Source organism: Colias croceus, chromosome 20 (assembly GCF_905220415.1).
Source record: "Colias croceus chromosome 20, ilColCroc2.1".
Taxonomy (NCBI): Eukaryota; Metazoa; Arthropoda; class Insecta; order Lepidoptera; family Pieridae; genus Colias; species Colias croceus.
This window is the reverse complement of record NC_059556.1, coordinates 6,195,530-6,216,595: the sequence shown is the minus strand read 5'-3', so window position 1 is coordinate 6,216,595 and position 21,066 is coordinate 6,195,530. Positions and strand designations below refer to the sequence as shown.

The following is a 21,066-nucleotide window of genomic DNA, read 5'->3' as shown; positions in this document are numbered from 1 at the left end:
CCATGACTTTCAACTATTCTATTATGATCAGAGTCATTTTCTGTTTAATAAACTATAATTTTAATCCTGTAAAAATAAATTGGGTTATGTTTATTGTTTAGCAATATATACAAAGAAAAATAAAGTTTAACAAGCATATATAAATAATTTATTTGAATGTAATATACAAAATCATTCAAGTAGAACTTTATCCATAGTGTCATATACTTTGTCTACCGTCTCTTCTGGGAGGGGATCTATAATTTCAAACTGAAGATCGTATTGTTGATCTAGCCCCATATAGCTGTCGCTTACTATGTAGATCGTATATATAATCCGTCCTGTAATAAAAAGGTTGGTAAATTATAAATAATATTGGTTTTGGTTCAGAATTATAAGGGGAAAATATTGATCAATACTTTTAATATAGATCCAAAAGGTGACTTGTTTAACAGGTGGTTTAATTTCAATTTTATAGTAATAATTATATTTATATTAATGGATAAGGTATTAGGTATTTACTTGTTGTCAGAGTTCTATCTAGGATACCTACCTCTAAATTGCACTATATTTTTATTTACTTTATTAGGACCTATATTTTGTTGCACAGTGCACAGAAAGATCTTTCTCATTTCTCGCTTATGTGCCAAAAATATATAAGAAATTTTTTTTTACCTGTTCTGGAAGGTGTATAAAACGTAATCTGCGTATTCCCTCTAGCTGGTCCCCGTTTCAACGCATGCAATTCCCCATACTCGATGGTACCGAGGGTTATGAACCAGCCTTCGTTCTTTGAGCGCGGGAATCTGGGACATATCACGTTGTTCGCGTTGCCGCCGCGACGTTGCATTTCTAGTAGTATTGTATATTCCTGGTGAATAATTATGTTATTAATAAATTAATTAGGACGTCTTTCAATTGTATAGTGCATGAGTTAATGAAAAATAATCAAAAACAAACTAATAAATATTAATTTCATGCAATACCGTCACGTCATGGAGTAAGGCGACGATTTTGGTATCTTTGAATGTTGCCAAAGAAGTTTCATTTCTTATACGTGTGCTCGGCACATACGCTCATTTTTTAAATGGAAATGAAATTAACATAACTCATAAGGTATTTAACTTTTCCATGACCTTCAGTAAGGTTGAAATACGATTATTATCGCAAAGATCATTAGGGTCGATAAAATTATATCTGTTACTGTGCTAATGAAGTTATTATTAGATAAGAAAAATGATATCAAATTGAATGTGAATGCAAAATATAATTATCGAACATAAATTATTAATCCTAAGTCATCATCAGTGCGTACGTCAGTCGCGCTTGTTATATGTATGGAAATACGCGTGCGTATGGTCGGTCTTGCACCCTTCTTGGTCTAGCCACAGGTCTAGCTATGAACATTTTTATGAATTTCCATACATATTATGACAAGCGCGACTGACGTACGCACTGATGGTCGGTGAAGCTCTGCAACCAGCCTAAGAAAAATATTTTCGCCCGGGGCCCGGGGTGTCAGTGGCCCTTACGCCGGCACTGTGTAGTTATATACATTACTAGCTGCGCTTCGCGGTTTCACCCGCGTGGCTCTGCTCCTGTTGGTCTTAGCGTGATGATATATAGCCTCGATACCTTCCTCGATACATGGGCTGTCTAACACCGAAAGAATTTTTCAAATCGGACTAGTAGTTCTTGAGACCAAACAAAGAAACAAACAAACTCTTCAGTTTTATAATATTATTATAGATGCGTCACCGCCACGCCAGAAATTGGTTTTACGTGCGCCTATAAATGTTTCACATCAATAACTGCGTTAAAAACAACCGACTTTAAACTTGCACTTGCAACATTTACAATTATAGACAAAAATGCTCATAAAATAAAAACTACTGGGCCTATTCGAAAAAAATTTTTATGGGACGAATTCGACAACATCGATCCGCATCGATCAAAAAAAGAATCACGTAAATCAGTTCAGAAACCTCGGAGTAATTGATGTACATACATGTACAAACATACCGGCCGAATTGATAACCTCCTCCTTTTTTTTGAAGTCGGTTAAAAACATACCTGATCAGCATGTAGTGGCGTCCATTGATCCCTGCGTTGCGGCTGCTGTATGCGCTTATCTTGTTCGCAGTCACTGTCGAACCACACGCCTCGTATACTGAACTTTATGTCGAGCGTCGGAAGGTCGGTAATCACCTGATTATATAATATGTACATATATTATTTTATTTTACACAATTTACATTTACATTGGCCTTTACAAAATTTAGATATTACAATATACAATTGCTGTTATTTTGAATCTATATTCGGTGATCTATATACATATATAATGTATATGGAATGGTTCAGTTTTATATCTCTATTTTCATAAAATTGCTTGGAATATATATGAAAGTATTTTTTGATTTGCCAATATACAATATCATGAAATTTTTATTAGGTCATTTTAAAGTTCCAAGACATTCTTCTTCAAAAAGCTAACTTTTCTAATCTAAATTTAAATAATCTTTCAAAGTATTGAACTTAAATAACGATGCACACATACCAAACTAATAACAAGCACACAAACCTTATAAATCTGTTCAATCTGACCCTCCTCGAACTCCCGTCTCAAGTACTTAGCCAGTACTTCATAATTCCTCATACAAATGATCTTCAAACCGTTCAAAGTGTTGCAAGGTTTGTTCAAATCTTTCGTCATACTGGCAAACATGTATAAGTGTTGAGGTTCTATGTGAGGTAAAGTGGTCAAGGGTGAGTCGGCCGGCCATCGAGCCTGTACTATGGACTGCATGAGCATCTGGCAACACAGACAGACGGACAGCCAACCGTTTTCAGCGGATGTGTCTATCATTGCCTGGAAGAGAATTAGGGATTATTTTAAAGGTAATACCTATAATTTTATGTCAGTGAAAGTTGTCGTGTGAAAATGTGTACTTCTAATAATTCCGAAATGTTTGAAATAGTAAATCTACATAGCTGGAATACAATAATTTGAAGCCAGTAAATTTTTAAATATTTTTTTCCATTTACTGAATGAGTTTTAGTCATTTTCAACCCAGTATATCTAATGTATTTGGTATTAACAATTTTTATTTAAAGTTCTTTTCGATTCTTTAAAGTTTAAATTCATATGATGTTATATTCATATTAAGATAATAAGGCTTCGATACATATAGCTTATTCTTACTTGTATAATTCTTATAGTTTGGTCCAAAACCGACTTAGTATCAGTGAGATAGTCAGTGTTAGGTAGTTGCAACCTTGTTAAATGTGCTTGTAATAATAAGAACGCTTTCACGTTAGACGAGTCAAGCGATAATGAGTCTACTGGCAGACGACATTGTTGCGATAATTCTCTGAAAGAAAATATATACTAAATATAGCTAAATATTATGAGGAAAGTGTTAATGAATTAATTCGATCTTTGTCTCGTTGGTAAAAAGAATAGGCTGTGAAAAATATGACAAAACTCTTTCCGTTTTTAGCCTATGGGAAATTAGGATTAGAAATTGTATATCTGCCCATATTTATTAAAAAAAAAAATGATCATCTGTACTAGGATACAATATTATCCTTATTTTTAGATTTGATTGTCAATCGAACTACAATCATACGGCTTATTTGCGTACATCAAATTCAGAGGCAGTAGTAAGTAAGTTTATTAAAAATTCAATGAAAAATTATTTTAAAAACAATTTATCTTTACTTTTTTCGTTTTATCTTTGAAATTACTAAAACATACCCATTCAATATATCTTCATTATGCCTAACAGGCAATGTAGCGTATTCCTCACAATCGGACAAAACGCGTAATAACGCGTCAAAATCGAGATCTCCGTGAAGGTTGGCCGTGAAGTGCGCCATTGTTTTGTGTGAGAGATAATAATATGACGCAATACGACCCATCCATGTGCAATGTACTGTTCTTTCATCCTGAGAAATTGATAGGAATAAAAATATAAGAAAAATAGAGCAAGAAATATAAATGTTCCAAAGAGTGTTTATATTTTTACTTTCCATAATTGTTAGAATTAGAATTTGCATGCATGACAAGATAATTAAGACTGAAACTTAAACGAATGCTTTAACTTAAAACACTTGAAGGTATATGCAAAAACATTTTTTACAACTACCTTCAATCCACGATTTATTTAATGTAAAAAGATACATGTTATTCCAAGTTGAGATCTGTCTGCATATAAAATTATATTGAAATGATTTGGTGATATTCTTTGAAAGTATTCAATTTTTTTCAAACAAAAAGAAATCGAATTAAAAATGTTAATTAAGGAAACAATTTAAAATACCTCTTCGATTTCAACACAGCTAGCATTAATCAAGGCATCTAACGAAGTTTGTACTAAATTAGACAAATAATAGTTAATGTCTTGAGGCTCTAAACTCTCCAGATTGTAGTACGTTGGGTTCTTCAGTAATCGCCGGAAGAAATACGTCCAAGTCAGGTAGTCTAGGATATCTTGCTTTGACTGTACAGTACCTTAATTATAAATAAAAAATGTGTATCACAGAAACATGTTGAAATTTTTACTGGTATCCAATTAGAATTTGATTTTTAATTATTTTAATATGATATTTGGAAATATGAATAATGGATTTATTTAAAACTAGCTGTGCCGCGCGGTTCACCCGTGTGGCTCTGCTCCTGTTGGTCTTAGCGTTATAATATATAGCCTATATTACTCGTGGATAATGTAGCTTTCGAATGGTGAAAGAATTTTTAAAATCGGTCCAGTAGTTTATGAGCCTATTCATTACAAACAAACAAAGTTTTCCTCTTTATAATATTAGTGTAGATATTAAAATTAACTTATAAGACATAGCCGGAGACTTAAAAACTTAAAAAATCTATCATCTTTGAGCTGAAAATTGATATTTATTTCTTTATTTATTTATTTACTAAAATCATCTGACTAGAGTACTACTCAAACAATAAAAAAAATCTTCATTCCTTAAAATCCAAAAGAAATATAACATACCAGCTACAATCTCAGCATTCAAATGGTCGGCCAACACTTGCAGTAAACTAGACTCTACCGGGAAAGGTTCGTAAAGGAACTTCTTGTAGAAGTTTTTCTTTTGATCATGAACCAGTACCACGGCTACTCCTTCGTTATCGTACTGAAATGCATGTGAAAATTATATTTTGTTGTAAGAAAATGTTTTGAAATAAAAGGAATATAAAACGAGTAATTCCCGGTTGCACAGCTTCTGCATCTATTTAGCTTATCTATCAGTTAAAATAACAAATAATGTATGAAACATCAAAGAGGGACGAATAAGCTATTATTGGCACCCTAAATGTTGTAAACAAAAACTCGTGGTATCTTCAAAATCAGACAATTCTATTAAAATTCTACAAAACTTAAGAGGTCGCTCTTAAGTTTGATATTTATTTAATTAAATATTGCGAATTCAAACTTGATTTTTTTACAATTAAAATAATAATACCTGAGGTCTTCCAGCTCTGCCCATCATTTGCAGCACATCCGTTATGGGCATATCAACATATCTCTTTTGCTTTCCGTCGAAATATTCCGTGCCTTTAATGACTACAAGGTGCGCGGGGAAGTTCACACCCCAAGCGAGTGTTGCCGTGCAAATTAGTACCTTAGGGAAAAGGAATAAAGATGATAATTTAATAAGTTTGAAACATAATTATCAGTATCTTTATCTATACATATAATAAATCTGTAGAAGGGTCAATTCTGTACATTGAAAATATTGAAAAAATAAATAGCAGGGGGTGTTACTGGATCGATACCAAACCCAAATATGTGATTAAAAAATTTTTTGTCTGTCTGTCTGTCTGTATGTGAAGGCATCACGTGAAAACTAGCGGTTCGATTTCGATGAAACTTGGTATAATTATACCTTATTATCCTGGGCGTAAAATAGGATACTTTTTATCCTGGAAAAATACGTAGAAAAAAATTAATCTTAATTTTTCAGTTTTATCCATAGACGTTGTTCCGTAGAACCGCGAACACACGTTGCGTATTATTATAGGCCTAGCCGTATATGGGAATTGGGTCCAATAGATATTTATACGATTTTATTGTCAGTACCTACTCAAAATGGAGAAATAAACCATCCACGCGAAGACCGACATCCGCGCGGACGGAGTCGCGGGCGGAAGCTAGTTTCTAATAAAGTTATATATTATACAGGTTATAACTTTTATATATTATCCTAGTTTGCGACCTGAATATATTGTACATATAATTATAAAGCTTACAAAGAATACTAAAATATTACCTGTATTTTCTGATTAATGAACAATTCCTCAACAGTGGTTCGATCTTTTTCGTGTAGACCGGCGTGATGTATGCCAATACCGAAGGCAAGGGTTAGTTTGAGGTTAGATTCTCGAATGTTCGATAGAATTAATTCCATTTCCATTTCCTGCATGTGTAACCATTGTTTTGGGTTATCCTCTGCTGCTAGGTATGCTATTAGATCTAGTGCTGTTAACCTGGATAATAAACAAGTGATAACTGCGTTAAAAACAACCGACTTCAAACTTGCACTTGCAAAAATGCCCATAAAATAAAAACCACTGGGCCTATCCGAATAAAATTTTTATGGGACCAATTCGACACCATCCCGCATCGAACAAAAAAAAAGAGTCACGTAAATCGGTTCAGAAACCTCGGAGTAATCTGTGTACATACATTTATAAAAAAAAAACATACCGGCCGAATTGATAACCTCCTCCTTTTTTGAAGTCGGTTAAAAAAAATTGTATATGTGAATGATATAAAAAAATAAATAATAATAACACGTCCCTGTATACTTTGTTCTACATAAAGCATCAATCTGCACTTACCAACACAAGTTATAACCTAGTTGTTACAGTCATATTTGTAGCAATAGTCTACCTACCAAACTCAAGGTAGAAAAAATATGACATCAATAGATTTTTTTTTGCTGATTCGAAAAAAAAATTATCATCAATTTCCGAAATCATCAAGTTTAAATAATCACTTACCTAGTCTGTCTTCTACTGGATACGAAAACTAGTGCGGGCGCAGCGGGTGAATGCGTGCGGATCGCTTGGAATGTTGGCTTGTTCATGGATAACATTCGTGGGCAATAGTGCCTGCCTGGGTGACCCGATATGTGTACCTAATGGTTATAATACAACAGATTAATATAAATTAAATACTAATAATAAACACGTAGATGTTATTTTGCTTTTACTATGAGGGAATAACAGAAATAGTGATAGCTAAGCACGGTATCGCTTAGCCTTTGCATAACTGCCTAATTGATTTAGTCAGTTGATAAAAAATCACAGCCCGTCACCGACTATTAATAAAGTGAGGGTAATTTCGTCAAACGTTGAATAAACAATGTCTAAGGGACAATCCGTACGAATACACCACGATTCGAAGCGAGGTGCATTTTATATGATTCAACAACAGTAATTGTTGACAGGAAAACTATATTATCATTAAAAATGTAATCTTGTGCATCATTGAATAAACGTTTTGAACTTACCTCTAAAGGTACAGGTCGTACAGAAGGTCTAAAGTTATAAAGTCCCATTTCTCCTATATTTAGCCAATTAGCAAGATCCTTGGCGTTAGCTAGAGCAGTCGATAGACCAATTATACGCAAACGTCTTGACGTGTGCGATTCAATGAAATTTGTTCTGAAAATAATAACATGAATGAATTCAATTTGTTTTATGGACCAATAATAATTATTTGGAAAATAAAATTTGGATAGCACATTATGAACATGTCACTGTTAAATATTAATAACGCAGAATGTTTAATTACAATATTGTTAATATATTACCCATTCAGACACTTTATAAAAAAATAAAAAAAATATACAGAAATTTCTGGTCATCAAAATATTCCTGACAATTCTTTCGAATCTATACTATATTCAAATGATTGATGTAAAGACAATTCTTGTCAAGTCTTCATACTTTTTAAGAAGGTACAAATAAAATTAGTCTCTATTACAATACACATAAAGTCCAATTCACCTCGACACGATAACTTCCAGCACCGGTCCTCTATCTTCACCCAGCAGATGAATCTCATCAATAACGATCAAAGCTACATCTTGTACGTAGTTTCTAGTTTGCCACGAACGACTTATACCGTCCCATTTCTCCGGAGTTGTTACTATCACTTGGGAATTCTTTATAGCTCGAATGTCCGGTGATACGTCACCTGGTTAGAATAAAATATATAGTTTGAAAAACTAAAAAACACGCTTTCAAGATTAGTTTATTGCTAATTACTTACAACTAAAAAATAAGGAAAAAGTCATTTAAGTCATAAAAAGGAAAAAGTCATTTAAGTCATAAAAAGGAAAAAGTCATTTAAGCAGTAAATAAACAGTTGCTTTTTTCAAATATAGAAATTTATTCGCGTTTATACAGGAATAAATTTTACCTTTTTATCTTAAATGTTTGTTGTTCTGTGTGAATTAAACATGACACGGAACTATTATAATTTAATCAGAAATCCACTACAATAATTCTTTAAAACATCGATGATTATATAAAGTTTAAGAAAAAATAATTACCTGTTAATTCAACAACATTCTTCCCAAGGCGCTCTTGAAGTCGAACCTTCCAATCCTTTATTCGTTCTTTGACGAGCGCCTTCAATGGAGCGATGTATACAACCTACAATAATAATATAACATTTTTGTGAAGAAATGCATAAATTATAATTTACTTTATTTAATGAATTCTCCTGTTATGCTCTATTTCTAAAACATCATAACTACATAGTATAAAACAAAGTTGCTTTCTCTGTCCCTATGTCCCTTTGTATGCTTAAATCTTTAAAAAGATAGAGTGATTCAAGAGGGAAGGTTTTAGTATATAATTTATTAGGTTTTAGACAAAGCGGGCGAAGCTGCGGGCGATAAGCTAGTTTCTACAAAAAATAAAAAAAATAAATATCGACCGCAATTATTCGCTTATTTTTTGTCTTAACAAATCGCATATTTCACTGCGTAACCATAGACGTTTTTTAATATTTTCCAGAGCTATTTATCACAAAAATCTACTCACTTTACATCCAGGATACTGATTGAACACCCTAAACATGGCCACTTCAGCGACTATCGTCTTTCCCGAGCCAGTAGGTGCTCCCAATAGAACATTATTATCCGTATGGTACAAACAGTGGAAAATCTGCGTTTGTATCGGATTGAAGTGTGTGAAATTGTATAGCATTTCGTAAGATGGGTTGTTGAGCGCTGTGACTGGTAAAGGTTGTAGTTCAAGGAGATCTGAAATATGGAATAATTTTGTAATTATCGAATAAAAAACGCTTTTATTTTATTATATTTCATAAATGTTAGGTCAAAAAATGTTTAAACTGAGTTGTATAGAGCATCAATTGAAATCTTCATCTTATTTCGTGGCCATTAATGTTCAAACTCTATTGTATCACTCTTCAGAAAATTCTGTCTAATAAACGCGTAGGTCAGAGTTTTAGTTCGGACAATTTTTGAGCGATATTATGACTCTATTTGTTTTCTAAAACATCATTCGACAAACATACAAATTTTAAAACCCTAGTCATTAACTATAAGCAGCCAGTATAGTACACCCTTTTTGTAAATAATAAATACTATTTTTTTACATACCTGTGTGCGGTGGATGTGTTTCTGGTAGAATTAAATGTTGGAAGGTAAGTGGCAAAACACTCTCCGAACCTAACCATCTGAAATTATAAAATATTGCAATTCATTGTAACTCATGTAAGATTATATAGGATAAATGTTTAAGAAGTTAGAACACTATAATAGCACTACACATTATCAAGTCCATAGAGTGTAAATGTTAATAATTATTGAGAGTCAAATCAATGTTTAATATTTACCGTTCTGAAGTAGCCCGAATGTAGTATTGTGGCGGTAGAGGTTCTGATATTGGTATTGTGATTACTAATTCCTGAGGTTCGTTGGTGATCACCTGAAAATCGACCATTGAAAGAAAAACTCAAATTAAACAAAAATAAAGCACAAATTTGTATAATAATTATTGATTGAAAGATTGGTTTCTGATCTATAACTACCATAAGCCCATTGAATTTACTTGAAAAAATATTTCCCAGCTATAGTTGATAGATTTTATGGCAATGTTTGTAAGTAGAAAAAAATAACATATTTTAAGAATCATGAGAATAGCGCATTAAAATAAAATAAACGTTACCTGTTTTTTAGTGATAAGGAAATATTCATGATAATACATAATATCTGTCTCGGGATCTTCAACCCATATCCAAAACGCTTCAGGCGCTTTACCATGGTATTTATCGTTCCACCTGTAGAAGTAACAGATATTATAATGTTAGACAAAACCAAGTCCATTGTAGTTTATAAAATTGAAGTTCATACTAGATATAAAATAAGTTTAACAGTTTTATGGTCCTGATTTTTTAATTTGGTCTTGATTTTTAAATCAACGTGGCTCTGAATCTATAGGTAAAATTATGTGTATTTTTCAAATACACGTTTTATTTTAGTTAAAAACATTCAATAAAGACAAAAATAAATCGGCAAATGTGTTGCTTAACGTAAAAATCGAGATCGACGCGACCGATTAAGCATTTTTTTTACCGTTTTGTTAAGGTATGAGGCAAGTTCATATATAGAAAGAAGACGAAAACGAGATAATAGGGCAAAACGTTGTCTTCTGGGGTAGTTAGTTAAAAGTATATTTACGAACATAAGATAAAATAATACATTTTAAGTCAACCTTACTTAAAGTTAGGTGTAATGGTGAGTCGTATTCTCAGCACCGTTCGTGTTATAGGATGGAGGCTGGCTTCCATTTCCAACAGTGGAAATTCATCAGCGCATTTCTTTAAGTGTCGAGCTGCTTTGGGGTTACGGAGAAGATCACCTGGAAATTTAGAATTAATAATTTTATAATTTTAATACTCACAGGATACATGTGAGGTATATTTTACATAATATAACAATTCTTTTTTTCAAAGCACACTCCCTTTATTTAAATATGAGTTCCTTATTTCAATTAAAACTAAAAAATGGGTCAGTTGATATAAATTTCTTAACTTCATTCATTAATTTGTCTCAAACTACAACATTTATTTATTCAATTAGACTTCTTATAAAAGCAAGCACTAGAGAGTTAAATGAAAATGTAGGTGAAAAAGATAAGTCAAATACATTATATCAATTAATCCATTAACACATATTCTAATACAAATCATAGTAAGAATATTTGTTCAGTTCATACACTCATCATATTATCACTGTGAAATAAATTTACATAATAAAATGTGATCATTTCTGATTTCAACACGCTTCTAATTATTGCATGTTGACTTGTGTAATAACTCAGGCCCCGGAATCACAGACACAATAGAAAATCTATGGGGCTTAATGGGATAAGAAGCACTACATACCAACTTCCTTCCAATCCATATCCCGTATTTGATCAGGTTTCAACATAGGATACTCAATATGTCTCAACACTTCCATGGGGAAACAATTAAACTGCCTCATATCACTATAGAAGTCCCACTGTTGTAGTTCTAACATTTTTGCCATCTTTAAGTATAAGCCGGCCATGTATGCGTTGTTCTTTCGTAGTGTTATTTCGAAAAGCGCGCGAATTATACGCACTGCGTTCTAAAATATTAAAGGTACATGTTTGTCTATAAAAATAATATGTTTTAAAAATATTGCCTGCTTACAGCTGAAAAATTATCACTACCTTTTCATATAGAAATCAATAAGAGAGAGAGATATGCTTATTATTTTGCGAGACCGTAGCAAAGTTTTCCAATATGAAGGATTTCAAAACTTTTTGAAAAGTGTCGTGAATTCTTCAAGTTCGATTTTATTCTGTTATCTAAAGTTGTATACGTAGTATACAACTTTTTGTATACGTAGTATACAACTTGTATACGTAGTATACAACTTTTTGGTCTGTGTCTAAAGATATTTATGTTTCATATTTAATATCAAAATACTAGACATAAATAATTTTAAATGAATAGTCAGTATAAAGATTTTTCGTAAAGAATCCAAATAAAAATGTGTCATTTTTATATATATACCTGGCTAATATAATTCAAATCAGACTGTAAAGAAGACTGGTTAACCCGCCCTCTAGATAAATAAGTCTGCAATAGAATATTGATCTTCCAATGTATGTCCTCTGGTGCGTCTTCGATACGTAACTCACAATATTGGTCCTTTAAACTCCAAAGTTCTGTTAACTCTTCTTTGCGGACCTGAAAATAATGCAAATTTGAATTTTGCTGTAGAAGACCATTTATTTGTAAGAAAAGGAAACCAGTCTATGATTTTTTTTCGAGTAATAGTATGTAAGTATGTACTGCAATTAAGTTCTTAGATCCAAAGAAATTGGCTCAAATAATTCACCATTTTTCATAATTATTCTACCCATAAAAATTATCTGATTTAAAAAAAAGGTGAAATCGTTAAAATAAATCGAAAATCATTTGGCAGTAGGAAATGACTAATACATATTTCAATAAATAGATTTTTCCAACTACCTTTTTTAATATTATATAGGTAGAAATATTACCAATAATGTCTTTAAATAACTTACTTTAAGCTGTTGAAAGTCAGAACACCTAGTCAACATTTCTAGCACATAGCCCTGTGTCATAGACTTGCGAACCATAGAGTTGAACACCTCCATCGTTTCGCACGTTATATAGTAGTGACTCGCCGTTCTTCCTAGATCTGTGGATTTATTTATACGTAACAATCAAATTTGGAAATAAACAATATACATACTTTTTTAGTGTAGCTGTGTGTAGGGAGATGAAATTAAAGATACCGGCCAATTAAATTTTATATTTCTTCTAAATTACACAAAAATATACTATTTATATTCTCTAACTACAAAACGTGGGTCGGTGGCGCGAGCTATGGGACAACTGAGGGGCGACGCTATGTGACTGTGCGACGCGGCCGAAAATCCTGCGTCAGCACAGCACCTACAATATTCCCCCCTTTTCAAAAAAAATGTGGAACATTTTTAAACAAAATCAAATTAAATTATCTTTATTTAGATTACTAACTCGCACAACGAACCCTAACAATTCTGCTGACAGACAAAAAATAACAATGTGAAACATAATACAAGATTAGTTCAGGAGTCGGTGAAACATTTTTATAAACACACGAACATTTATTTAAAAAAAAATATACTTAACATATAAAAATTACTAGTCTGCAGCCATGGTGTTTGATATAACGTTATGATGTCCTCTCTTGGCATCATTGCGGCCATTTGCCAACAATACAATCTAATAAAGTCCTACGATCGAACAACATAACATTACATACACACAAACATTATAATGTAAAGTAACATTATTAATAAAAAATACGCAATGTATAATATTAAGGTATCATGCACCTAGTACATTAACATGCAAATAAAATCATTCACGATTAATACGAAAATATAATTAAAAATTGTTCCCGTCTCTTACACTATGACGATAGATACAATAACAATGCAATATATGAAACGTCATGACATTAAAATTTTAATAACACACAAAGAAATATAACTTACACGTTTGTTAATACACAACTTTATTTAATTCTCGTGTTCTTTCCACCTTGATTTCAGGAACAGATAAGCTAGTAGTACTCATAACTTCTTTTTTAAACCAATTACTAGCAACTTTAATACACTGTTGTTTCAAAACACAACAAACAAAAATAGTTAATATAACTGCAATGAAAATTATTATGATTCCAAATATATTAATTTTATTTTCCAGCTTTGAAACATTGGAAATACTTTCGTTAATGACAACACTTTCCTTGGTTTGATTTAATCCCATAGTAAAATTGTAAAATATTGTATATAGAAAAATAATTGTATAAAATGTATATATTTAGTTGTATATAGTTTGAAAATAAAAATGTTGAATAAAATATTTAAATATAACCATTCTTTAAATTCAAAGAATTACGTGACCTAAAACAACAACATACAATTTGCAACTTTGCATGGTTGCAATAACAATGGCTATGTACATGATTAAAACATAAATTTACTTGGCGTTTTTCGTATTCGCCCTGATCGTGTAACATAATTTTTACAGCTGGATTTGTCTGTCTCAAACGTTACCTTTTTAATTACCTTTTTTGTATGTAGCGAATCATTAATTTTACTATCACTCATATTAACAGACTTACCTGTGAACTTAGTCACAATATTATTATCATCAGGTAAAACGTATGCAGGTTTTAACCTATCTACTGAAACGTTAAGTTGTCTGTCCATTAATTGAATTTTAAAAGTTTTATCCTTTCTACTAATGACACGATATGGCCCATCATACGGCGGTTGTAATGGTTTCCGTACGGTGTCATTTCTTAAAAATACATATTCGCAATCAATTAAATCTTTATGAATGAACATTTTACACGGTAATTTATTAATTCTAGGTACCGGTTTCATACTGTGTATAATCGACCTCAATTTATAAACATAACTATGTTCGTCACACGGTTTTATATTACTTGTGTCATAAAAATCACCAGGCAGCCTTATATTACTGCCATAAATCATTTGAGCTGCAGTTACGCCTGTGTCTAATTTAACAGTTGTGCGTAACCCTAACAATACTGTTGCTAGTTCATCAACCCATGAATTACAATTTAAACGAGCCATAAGCGCTGCTTTTAAAGATCTATGCCAACGCTCTACTGCACCGTTGCTCTGTGGATGATATGGGGTGGTCCGCAACTTTTGTATTCCCATTAATAACATAAGCTGCTTAAATAAATTACTTTCGAATTGTCGACCTTGGTCACTTGTAAGCCTAAGGGGACAACCGAACCTACAAATCCAACCCTCATACAACACCTTTGCCACAGTCTCCGCAGTAATTTCTTTTAAAGGAAAAGCCTCGGGCCACTTGGTGTACCTATCTATGATTGTTAGACAATATCTAAACCCTTCTGATGAAATTGGCAATGGCCCTACAAGATCAATATGTATATGCTCAAAACGGCACGAGCCTTGAAAACTTCCTAAATCGGATACAGTATGTTTTGATACTTTAGCTCTTTGGCACTTAATACATGTTTTAGACCAAATTCCTATATCCTTATTCATTTCTGGCCAAAAATATCTATCTGTTATTAATTTCTTTGTGGCTCTAATACCCGGGTGACTTAAATTATGTACAGCATCAAAAGCTAAACGTCGAAATTGTTTAGGTAAATATGGTCGAATTCTATCTGTGGATGTTTCACAATAAATTTGTTTATTACAATCGAACATTGCAACACGCTTAAGTGTAAATTGACTGTTTACGTTTGACCGGTGTCGCATTTCTGCAAGTTGTTCATCCGTTTCCTGCGCTCGGGCGAGTTCTGCGAAATCTAACACGGTGGGACATGTTATTGTTTAAATTCTCGATAACGTGTCAGCGACTATATTTTCCCTACCTGTTACATGACGAATATCTGTACAAAACTCACTAATAAACATAATTTGCCTAGTTCTTCGAGCAGTTTCCCTATTTGTACCTATTTTACTAAATGCAAAACAAAGTGGCTTATGATCTGTATAAACTATTAATTCGCGCCCTTCAACCATGTTGCGAAAATGAATAATTGATAAATATATCGCTAACAATTCTCTATCATAGGTACTATATTTACGCTGAGCTTCCGTAAGTTTACGTGAAAAATATCCTAAAGGTTGCCAAATATTGTTAATTTTTTGTTGTAAAACTGCACCTATACACGTATCTGAAGCGTCAGTCATAAGAGACAATGGAGAATCTAAGGAAGGATATGTCAACAAAACTGCATTTTTCAAATCGATCTTACATTGTTCAAAATTTTGTTCTGCTAATTTATTCCAATTAATTTTACTTTTGTCTTTCCGTTTCGCACTACCAAGATATTTATTTAACTCTGACTGATGTTCAGCCGAGTGAGGAATATGAGATCTATAAAAATTTAACATGCCTAAAAATCTTCTAAGTTCTTCTATAGTACTAGGCTTAGGAAAATCTAAAATTGCTTTAACCTTGTCTTCGAGCGGCTTAATGCCCTCGGTAGAAACTTCATAACCTAAAAACTCTAATTTTTGCTGACCAAAACTACATTTTGAAAAATTGATAGTTATACCGAATTGATTAAAACGATCAAAAACTTGCTCTAAATGTTCTCTATGCTGACTTTCTGATTCTGAACTGATAATGACGTCATCGATATAAATAAATAAGAAATCTAAACCTTTTAAAACTGTTTCTTGCATGAAACGTTGGAAAGTTTGCGCAGCATTTCGCAAACCAAATGGCATACGCATAAATTCAAATAAACCAAAAGGTGTAATAACTGCTGTCTTTTTTATGTCATTTTCTGCAACAGGCACAGAATTATAGGCTCTATTAATATCTAATTTAGAGAAAATTTTCTTATTACCCAAAATATATGTAAAATCATGTAAACGTGGTACTGGATAACGATCTGGTTTCGTAATTGCATTTAAACGTCTATAATCACCGCAAGGCCTAATATTACCATCTTTTTTGGGAACTATATGTAGTGGACTTGCCCAAGGACTACTACTCGGTCTACAAATCCCTAACTCTTGCATAACAATAAATTCATTTTTAGCCTTTACGTACCTGTCAGGAGGAAGCTGCCTCGCTCTCGCATGCACCGGCGGTCCTGTCGTCTCGATATAGTGACAAACATCGTGTTTTGGCGTCTCTTTGTAAGAAATAGGTTTAGTTAAATCAGGGAATTTATTCAATAAATCGGAATATGGACATTCCATAATTGTTTTTAAAGTGGGCACAGTAGAATTTGAGATATTTCCCTTAGTACTCAAATTAGTTACTTGATCAATCAATCTACGTCCGTTTAAATCAATTAATAATTTATGATTAGCTAAGAAATCCGCACCAATAATTGGTTGCTTTACATCCGCTAATATAAAAATCCAACGGAACGGTCGTCTCAGACCCAAATCTAGAGACAAAAAATGAATACCATATGTTTTAATTTCCGTTCCATTAGCAGCAAATAATTTATATTTATTACCTTCTGCATAAACCTTACCATACACCACACTACGCGGGATGACGGACACATTTGCACCACTATCAACTAAAAAGTTTAGTCCTGAATTTCTGTCCAAAACACTGAGACGGTTATTTCTGTAGACTCGGTCGCAGGCACCCGTCGCTGGCTGCACCGATGCTAGTTTTCCGCTGGTTTCTCACGCTGACTAGGTTTCCAGTTGCACGGTTTCACACATTTCATCGCTTTGTTTTTATATTTGTAATGGTATTTACAAAGCCAATTGGGATTATGCCTTTGATTACGTTGAAATCTATCTCTTGACCTGGATCGTGACCTCGTTCTAAAATTTGATGTATTATTTCTTGTTTCCAATCTTCTCAGTCGATTATTTAATTTTTCTATCTCACCAATCAAATTATTTTCTGGACTGTTGCTTAAACTGGACTGTTGAACTGCTGATACCGAGTTTAAGGGTGTCATGCTCTCCATAACTTTATCTGCTATTGATGCCAAAATATCTTCACTTTTACTCTCGGATACGGCTAACACAGCTCTTATTGCCGGCGGTAATAAATTTTGCCATAAAACTAGAAGTGTTTCTGTTGTTACTCGTCCACGCGCCAAATCTTGCATTTTCCTCATTAATTGTGACGGTTTTTGATCACCCAATTCCATTTCGCCAATTAATTTTTTTATTTGTCGATCTTCCGATTCTTCAAAAATTTGTAATAATCTTCTTTTTAATTTTTCATATTTTCCTGTCTCCGGCGGGCTAATTAAAATGTCCGTGACTTGCTCGATGACTTCTGGCGTTAATTTAGAAATTACTATTTGATATTTCGCCTCATCTGACATTTTCTGTGGCGATAAAACTGCTTCCGTTTGTATAAACCATATTTTCGGCGATTTCTTCCAAAAATCTGGGATGCGGGACGTAATGGAGATTGACGATAAACTTGCAAATTCTTCTTTAACCGGTTCCATGGTGATATTTAATTTTTATATGTACTTTTATGTGTTATTAAATTTTATTTAGTTATTTAAATTTTACCGCTGCCACCGCCCTGTAGTTTCTTCTTGAGTTGTCCGTATATATATATTTATATATTAATTTTGAATATTTATTCTCCCTACTACACACTCACGTCGATATAATATCACGCCGGTCGAGATCACGTCGGGGTCACCAATTTAGTGTAGCTGTGTGTAGGGAGATGAAATTAAAGATACCGGCCAATTAAATTTTATATTTCTTCTAAATTACACAAAAATATACTATTTATATTCTCTAACTACAAAACGTGGGTCGGTGGCGCGAGCTATGGGACAACTGAGGGGCGACGCTATGTGACTGTGCGACGCGGCCGAAAATCCTGCGTCAGCACAGCACCTACACTTTCATTTGTAATTTATTAAAGTCAGTACATTATATTAACTACTATTATTTATTTACTCGTTTCAAATAATAAAAACGCTTTCAGCGCGAAAAAGTGACGGATGTAGAATAAATAAATAAATAAATAAATAAATAAGGATATTAAAATGTACAAATATCTCAATCTACACTGTGAAAGTCATATAGTTTTACTGTTAATTAAAAACCTATGTTGGAGGCCGCACTAGAGTCAACTCAGAACTAATTGTACTACATATTAAACTTATTTTCGAAAAATTTAAATCAGCGTCTTTTAGGGTACCAGTTATATAAGTACATACCAGTAATATTAAGATCCCCGGTTCGCTCATTGTACCGCAACATGTGCGTTTTATCCAACAACATGGCCGCGCTTGTTATAAGTTCTCGACGTTTCGTTTCCAACATCGGATCTTCTTGTACGTCGCTGTACGTTAAACCGTACACCTAATGGGGAATAGATTTTAAATCAAATAAATTGATACTTTCCGTTGTATTATTTGATAGACATCTATACTAATATTATAAAGCTGAAGAGTTTGTTTGTTTGTTTGAACGCGCTAATCTCAGAAACTACTGGTCCGATTTGAAAAATTCTTTCGGTGTTGGATAGCCCATTTATCGAGGAAGGTTATAGGCTATATAATTATCATCACGCTACGATAAACAGGGGTAGGCCCACGGGGGTGAAACCGCGCGGAGCAGCCTGTTAAAATATAAGTGCATGTGCTGTTTTACTTTCCATCCATAATATTCTATCTAGATAGTTAAAAATCTGCATTTAGCGCTTTTCAACTTATAAGTTGCATAGGGTTTACTGCTCACTGCTAATTAAAGATAATTTTTTTTAAATTTAATCTTACCTGTGGGTTAATTCTCATCCGCACGAACAGATAGGTATAACTGAGCCATTCCACAGCTTCGTCGATATTTGTTACTGTACCTAGCGCAACCTATAATATTTATACAAAAATTAATTTATTTCATATAAAAAAAAAATATATTCTTTAAAATAGAATTTATATGATCACTACGAACATTCTTATTGATTAAATATTAGCGAACTGTGACAATAAAAAACAGGTTTTACAGATTTTTAAATATTTCATGTAATAATTAAAATTAAGTAACTAAACCTCTATAATACACGTAGTTTTATACTTTTCAAACAAATAAACGTAATTTATAAAGGATCCATTTTGCATCGTAGTTCATTAGAATAAAACATAAATATTAATACAAGAGACAAACCCACCTCAGCATTCAAATTATCTGCCAATAAGTTAATAAAGTTGCTCTCAATCGGGAACTGATTTGTCATAGATTTCAAGTAGTGCGTCAATTTATCGTGCGTTGTGATAATAATCCCCGTTCCCGAAGTGTCGAATTGTGGTCGACCAGCTCTACCGAATATTTGTAACACGTCCAATATACTGAGGTCCACGAATGTACCGTGACTTTGGTCGTATATTTCTGTACCCTGAAAAGGAGTAGATTTTTTGTAGCATAGCTTCTATCGCGGGCCTTGAGCGCGGGGACCGAATCGAGAAATTCCGAGACGAAAAAACCTCACGCTCCCCACTCCGACGGGCGGAGGTGTGGCTTGAAGGCATAGCATGCTTCAATAGCTTTACCGCGGCAGTCCCCGAGTGCCACACGTCGTTTTTTATTAAGGAGTAACTGGCAGAGTTGTCTTGTCGCGAAACATGGCATATGCTTTCAAATGTGAAGTATGTGGCGAATCTAAATTTTTGTGTGTAGAAGATTTTGAGTTCTTTATCATGAGTTAATTTTATGCACATAAAGGATGAATGAGATAGGACGTTAGGCAAAGAGAGTTTATATTATTTTTGTATTCATGTCATAAACAATTTTTGAAGTGAAGCTTCAACGCCATCTTTTTCTTATCCCTACCACGCGTGATTCAACGTATTTCTGTAAAGTTGCATATAGTAAATTATTTTTTGAAAAATAAGGTCATAAAGAAGTTTCACTTCTTACGTGTGTACTAGTACACGCACACATTTTTCAGTTAAAAATAAATGCTATTAATTATTATAAGATGTGTTCTGTGTACACTTACTCTTATAACAACGGCATGAGCTGGCAAGTTGACTCCCCAAGCAAGAGTAGATGTACATACTAGGACCTTTATATACCCATCGGAGAAATATTTCTCCACCATATTCCTAAAGAAGGAAAAATAAAGTGGGAGAGGGCAAAAAACTAAGGTAACTTAAAAATATTACAGTCACGAACTATTAAGCACATCTCAATATAAGTACCAAAAAATTACAATTATGTACATTACGTTTTATGTAAACTAATTAAAACAATTTACTGATCAATTATTATCAATCGCACTAAATTATGATTGTATATGATGGGATTTTTTTTGTTCTAAACTATAATTAAATTAATAACTCCTTAGTCCTTACCTATCACTTCTCAACATGCCAGCGTGATGGCACGCAAACCCACACGCAAATAACTCTGCGAGTTGCTTGTTAGGACTGCTGCCGATTGATTTTTTTGCTTTCAGGAATCCTTGAATAATAAAAAAAATAAGAATTACTTATAAT

General features: G+C 33.0%; 1 protein-coding gene across 2 annotated transcripts in view; it reads right to left on the bottom strand.

The window, feature by feature from the left end:
• Nucleotides 1-125: 125 nt before the first annotated feature.
• The window catches only part of LOC123700845 (activating signal cointegrator 1 complex subunit 3), a 36,303-nt gene continuing 15,362 nt past the window's right edge, over nt 126-21,066 (bottom strand). For both annotated transcript variants that reach the window (XM_045648188.1, XM_045648189.1), the window contains exons 14-40: nt 20,923-21,031; nt 20,568-20,673; nt 19,740-19,964; nt 19,348-19,437; nt 18,787-18,931; nt 12,605-12,741; nt 12,087-12,263; nt 11,430-11,655; nt 10,762-10,903; nt 10,211-10,322; nt 9,879-9,970; nt 9,643-9,719; nt 9,062-9,282; nt 8,566-8,668; nt 8,018-8,207; nt 7,519-7,672; nt 7,007-7,143; nt 6,274-6,490; nt 5,467-5,625; nt 4,995-5,136; nt 4,305-4,495; nt 3,740-3,930; nt 3,185-3,353; nt 2,564-2,851; nt 2,053-2,187; nt 655-850; nt 126-320 (exon numbers count right to left, since the gene is read on the bottom strand). In XM_045648188.1, the coding sequence (XP_045504144.1) occupies nt 172-320; nt 655-850; nt 2,053-2,187; nt 2,564-2,851; nt 3,185-3,353; nt 3,740-3,930; nt 4,305-4,495; nt 4,995-5,136; nt 5,467-5,625; nt 6,274-6,490; nt 7,007-7,143; nt 7,519-7,672; nt 8,018-8,207; nt 8,566-8,668; nt 9,062-9,282; nt 9,643-9,719; nt 9,879-9,970; nt 10,211-10,322; nt 10,762-10,903; nt 11,430-11,655; nt 12,087-12,263; nt 12,605-12,741; nt 18,787-18,931; nt 19,348-19,437; nt 19,740-19,964; nt 20,568-20,673; nt 20,923-21,031 (4,280 nt within the window). In that variant the 3' untranslated portion in view covers nt 126-171. The remainder of the gene's footprint in view (nt 321-654; nt 851-2,052; nt 2,188-2,563; nt 2,852-3,184; nt 3,354-3,739; nt 3,931-4,304; nt 4,496-4,994; nt 5,137-5,466; nt 5,626-6,273; nt 6,491-7,006; nt 7,144-7,518; nt 7,673-8,017; nt 8,208-8,565; nt 8,669-9,061; nt 9,283-9,642; nt 9,720-9,878; nt 9,971-10,210; nt 10,323-10,761; nt 10,904-11,429; nt 11,656-12,086; nt 12,264-12,604; nt 12,742-18,786; nt 18,932-19,347; nt 19,438-19,739; nt 19,965-20,567; nt 20,674-20,922; nt 21,032-21,066) is intronic.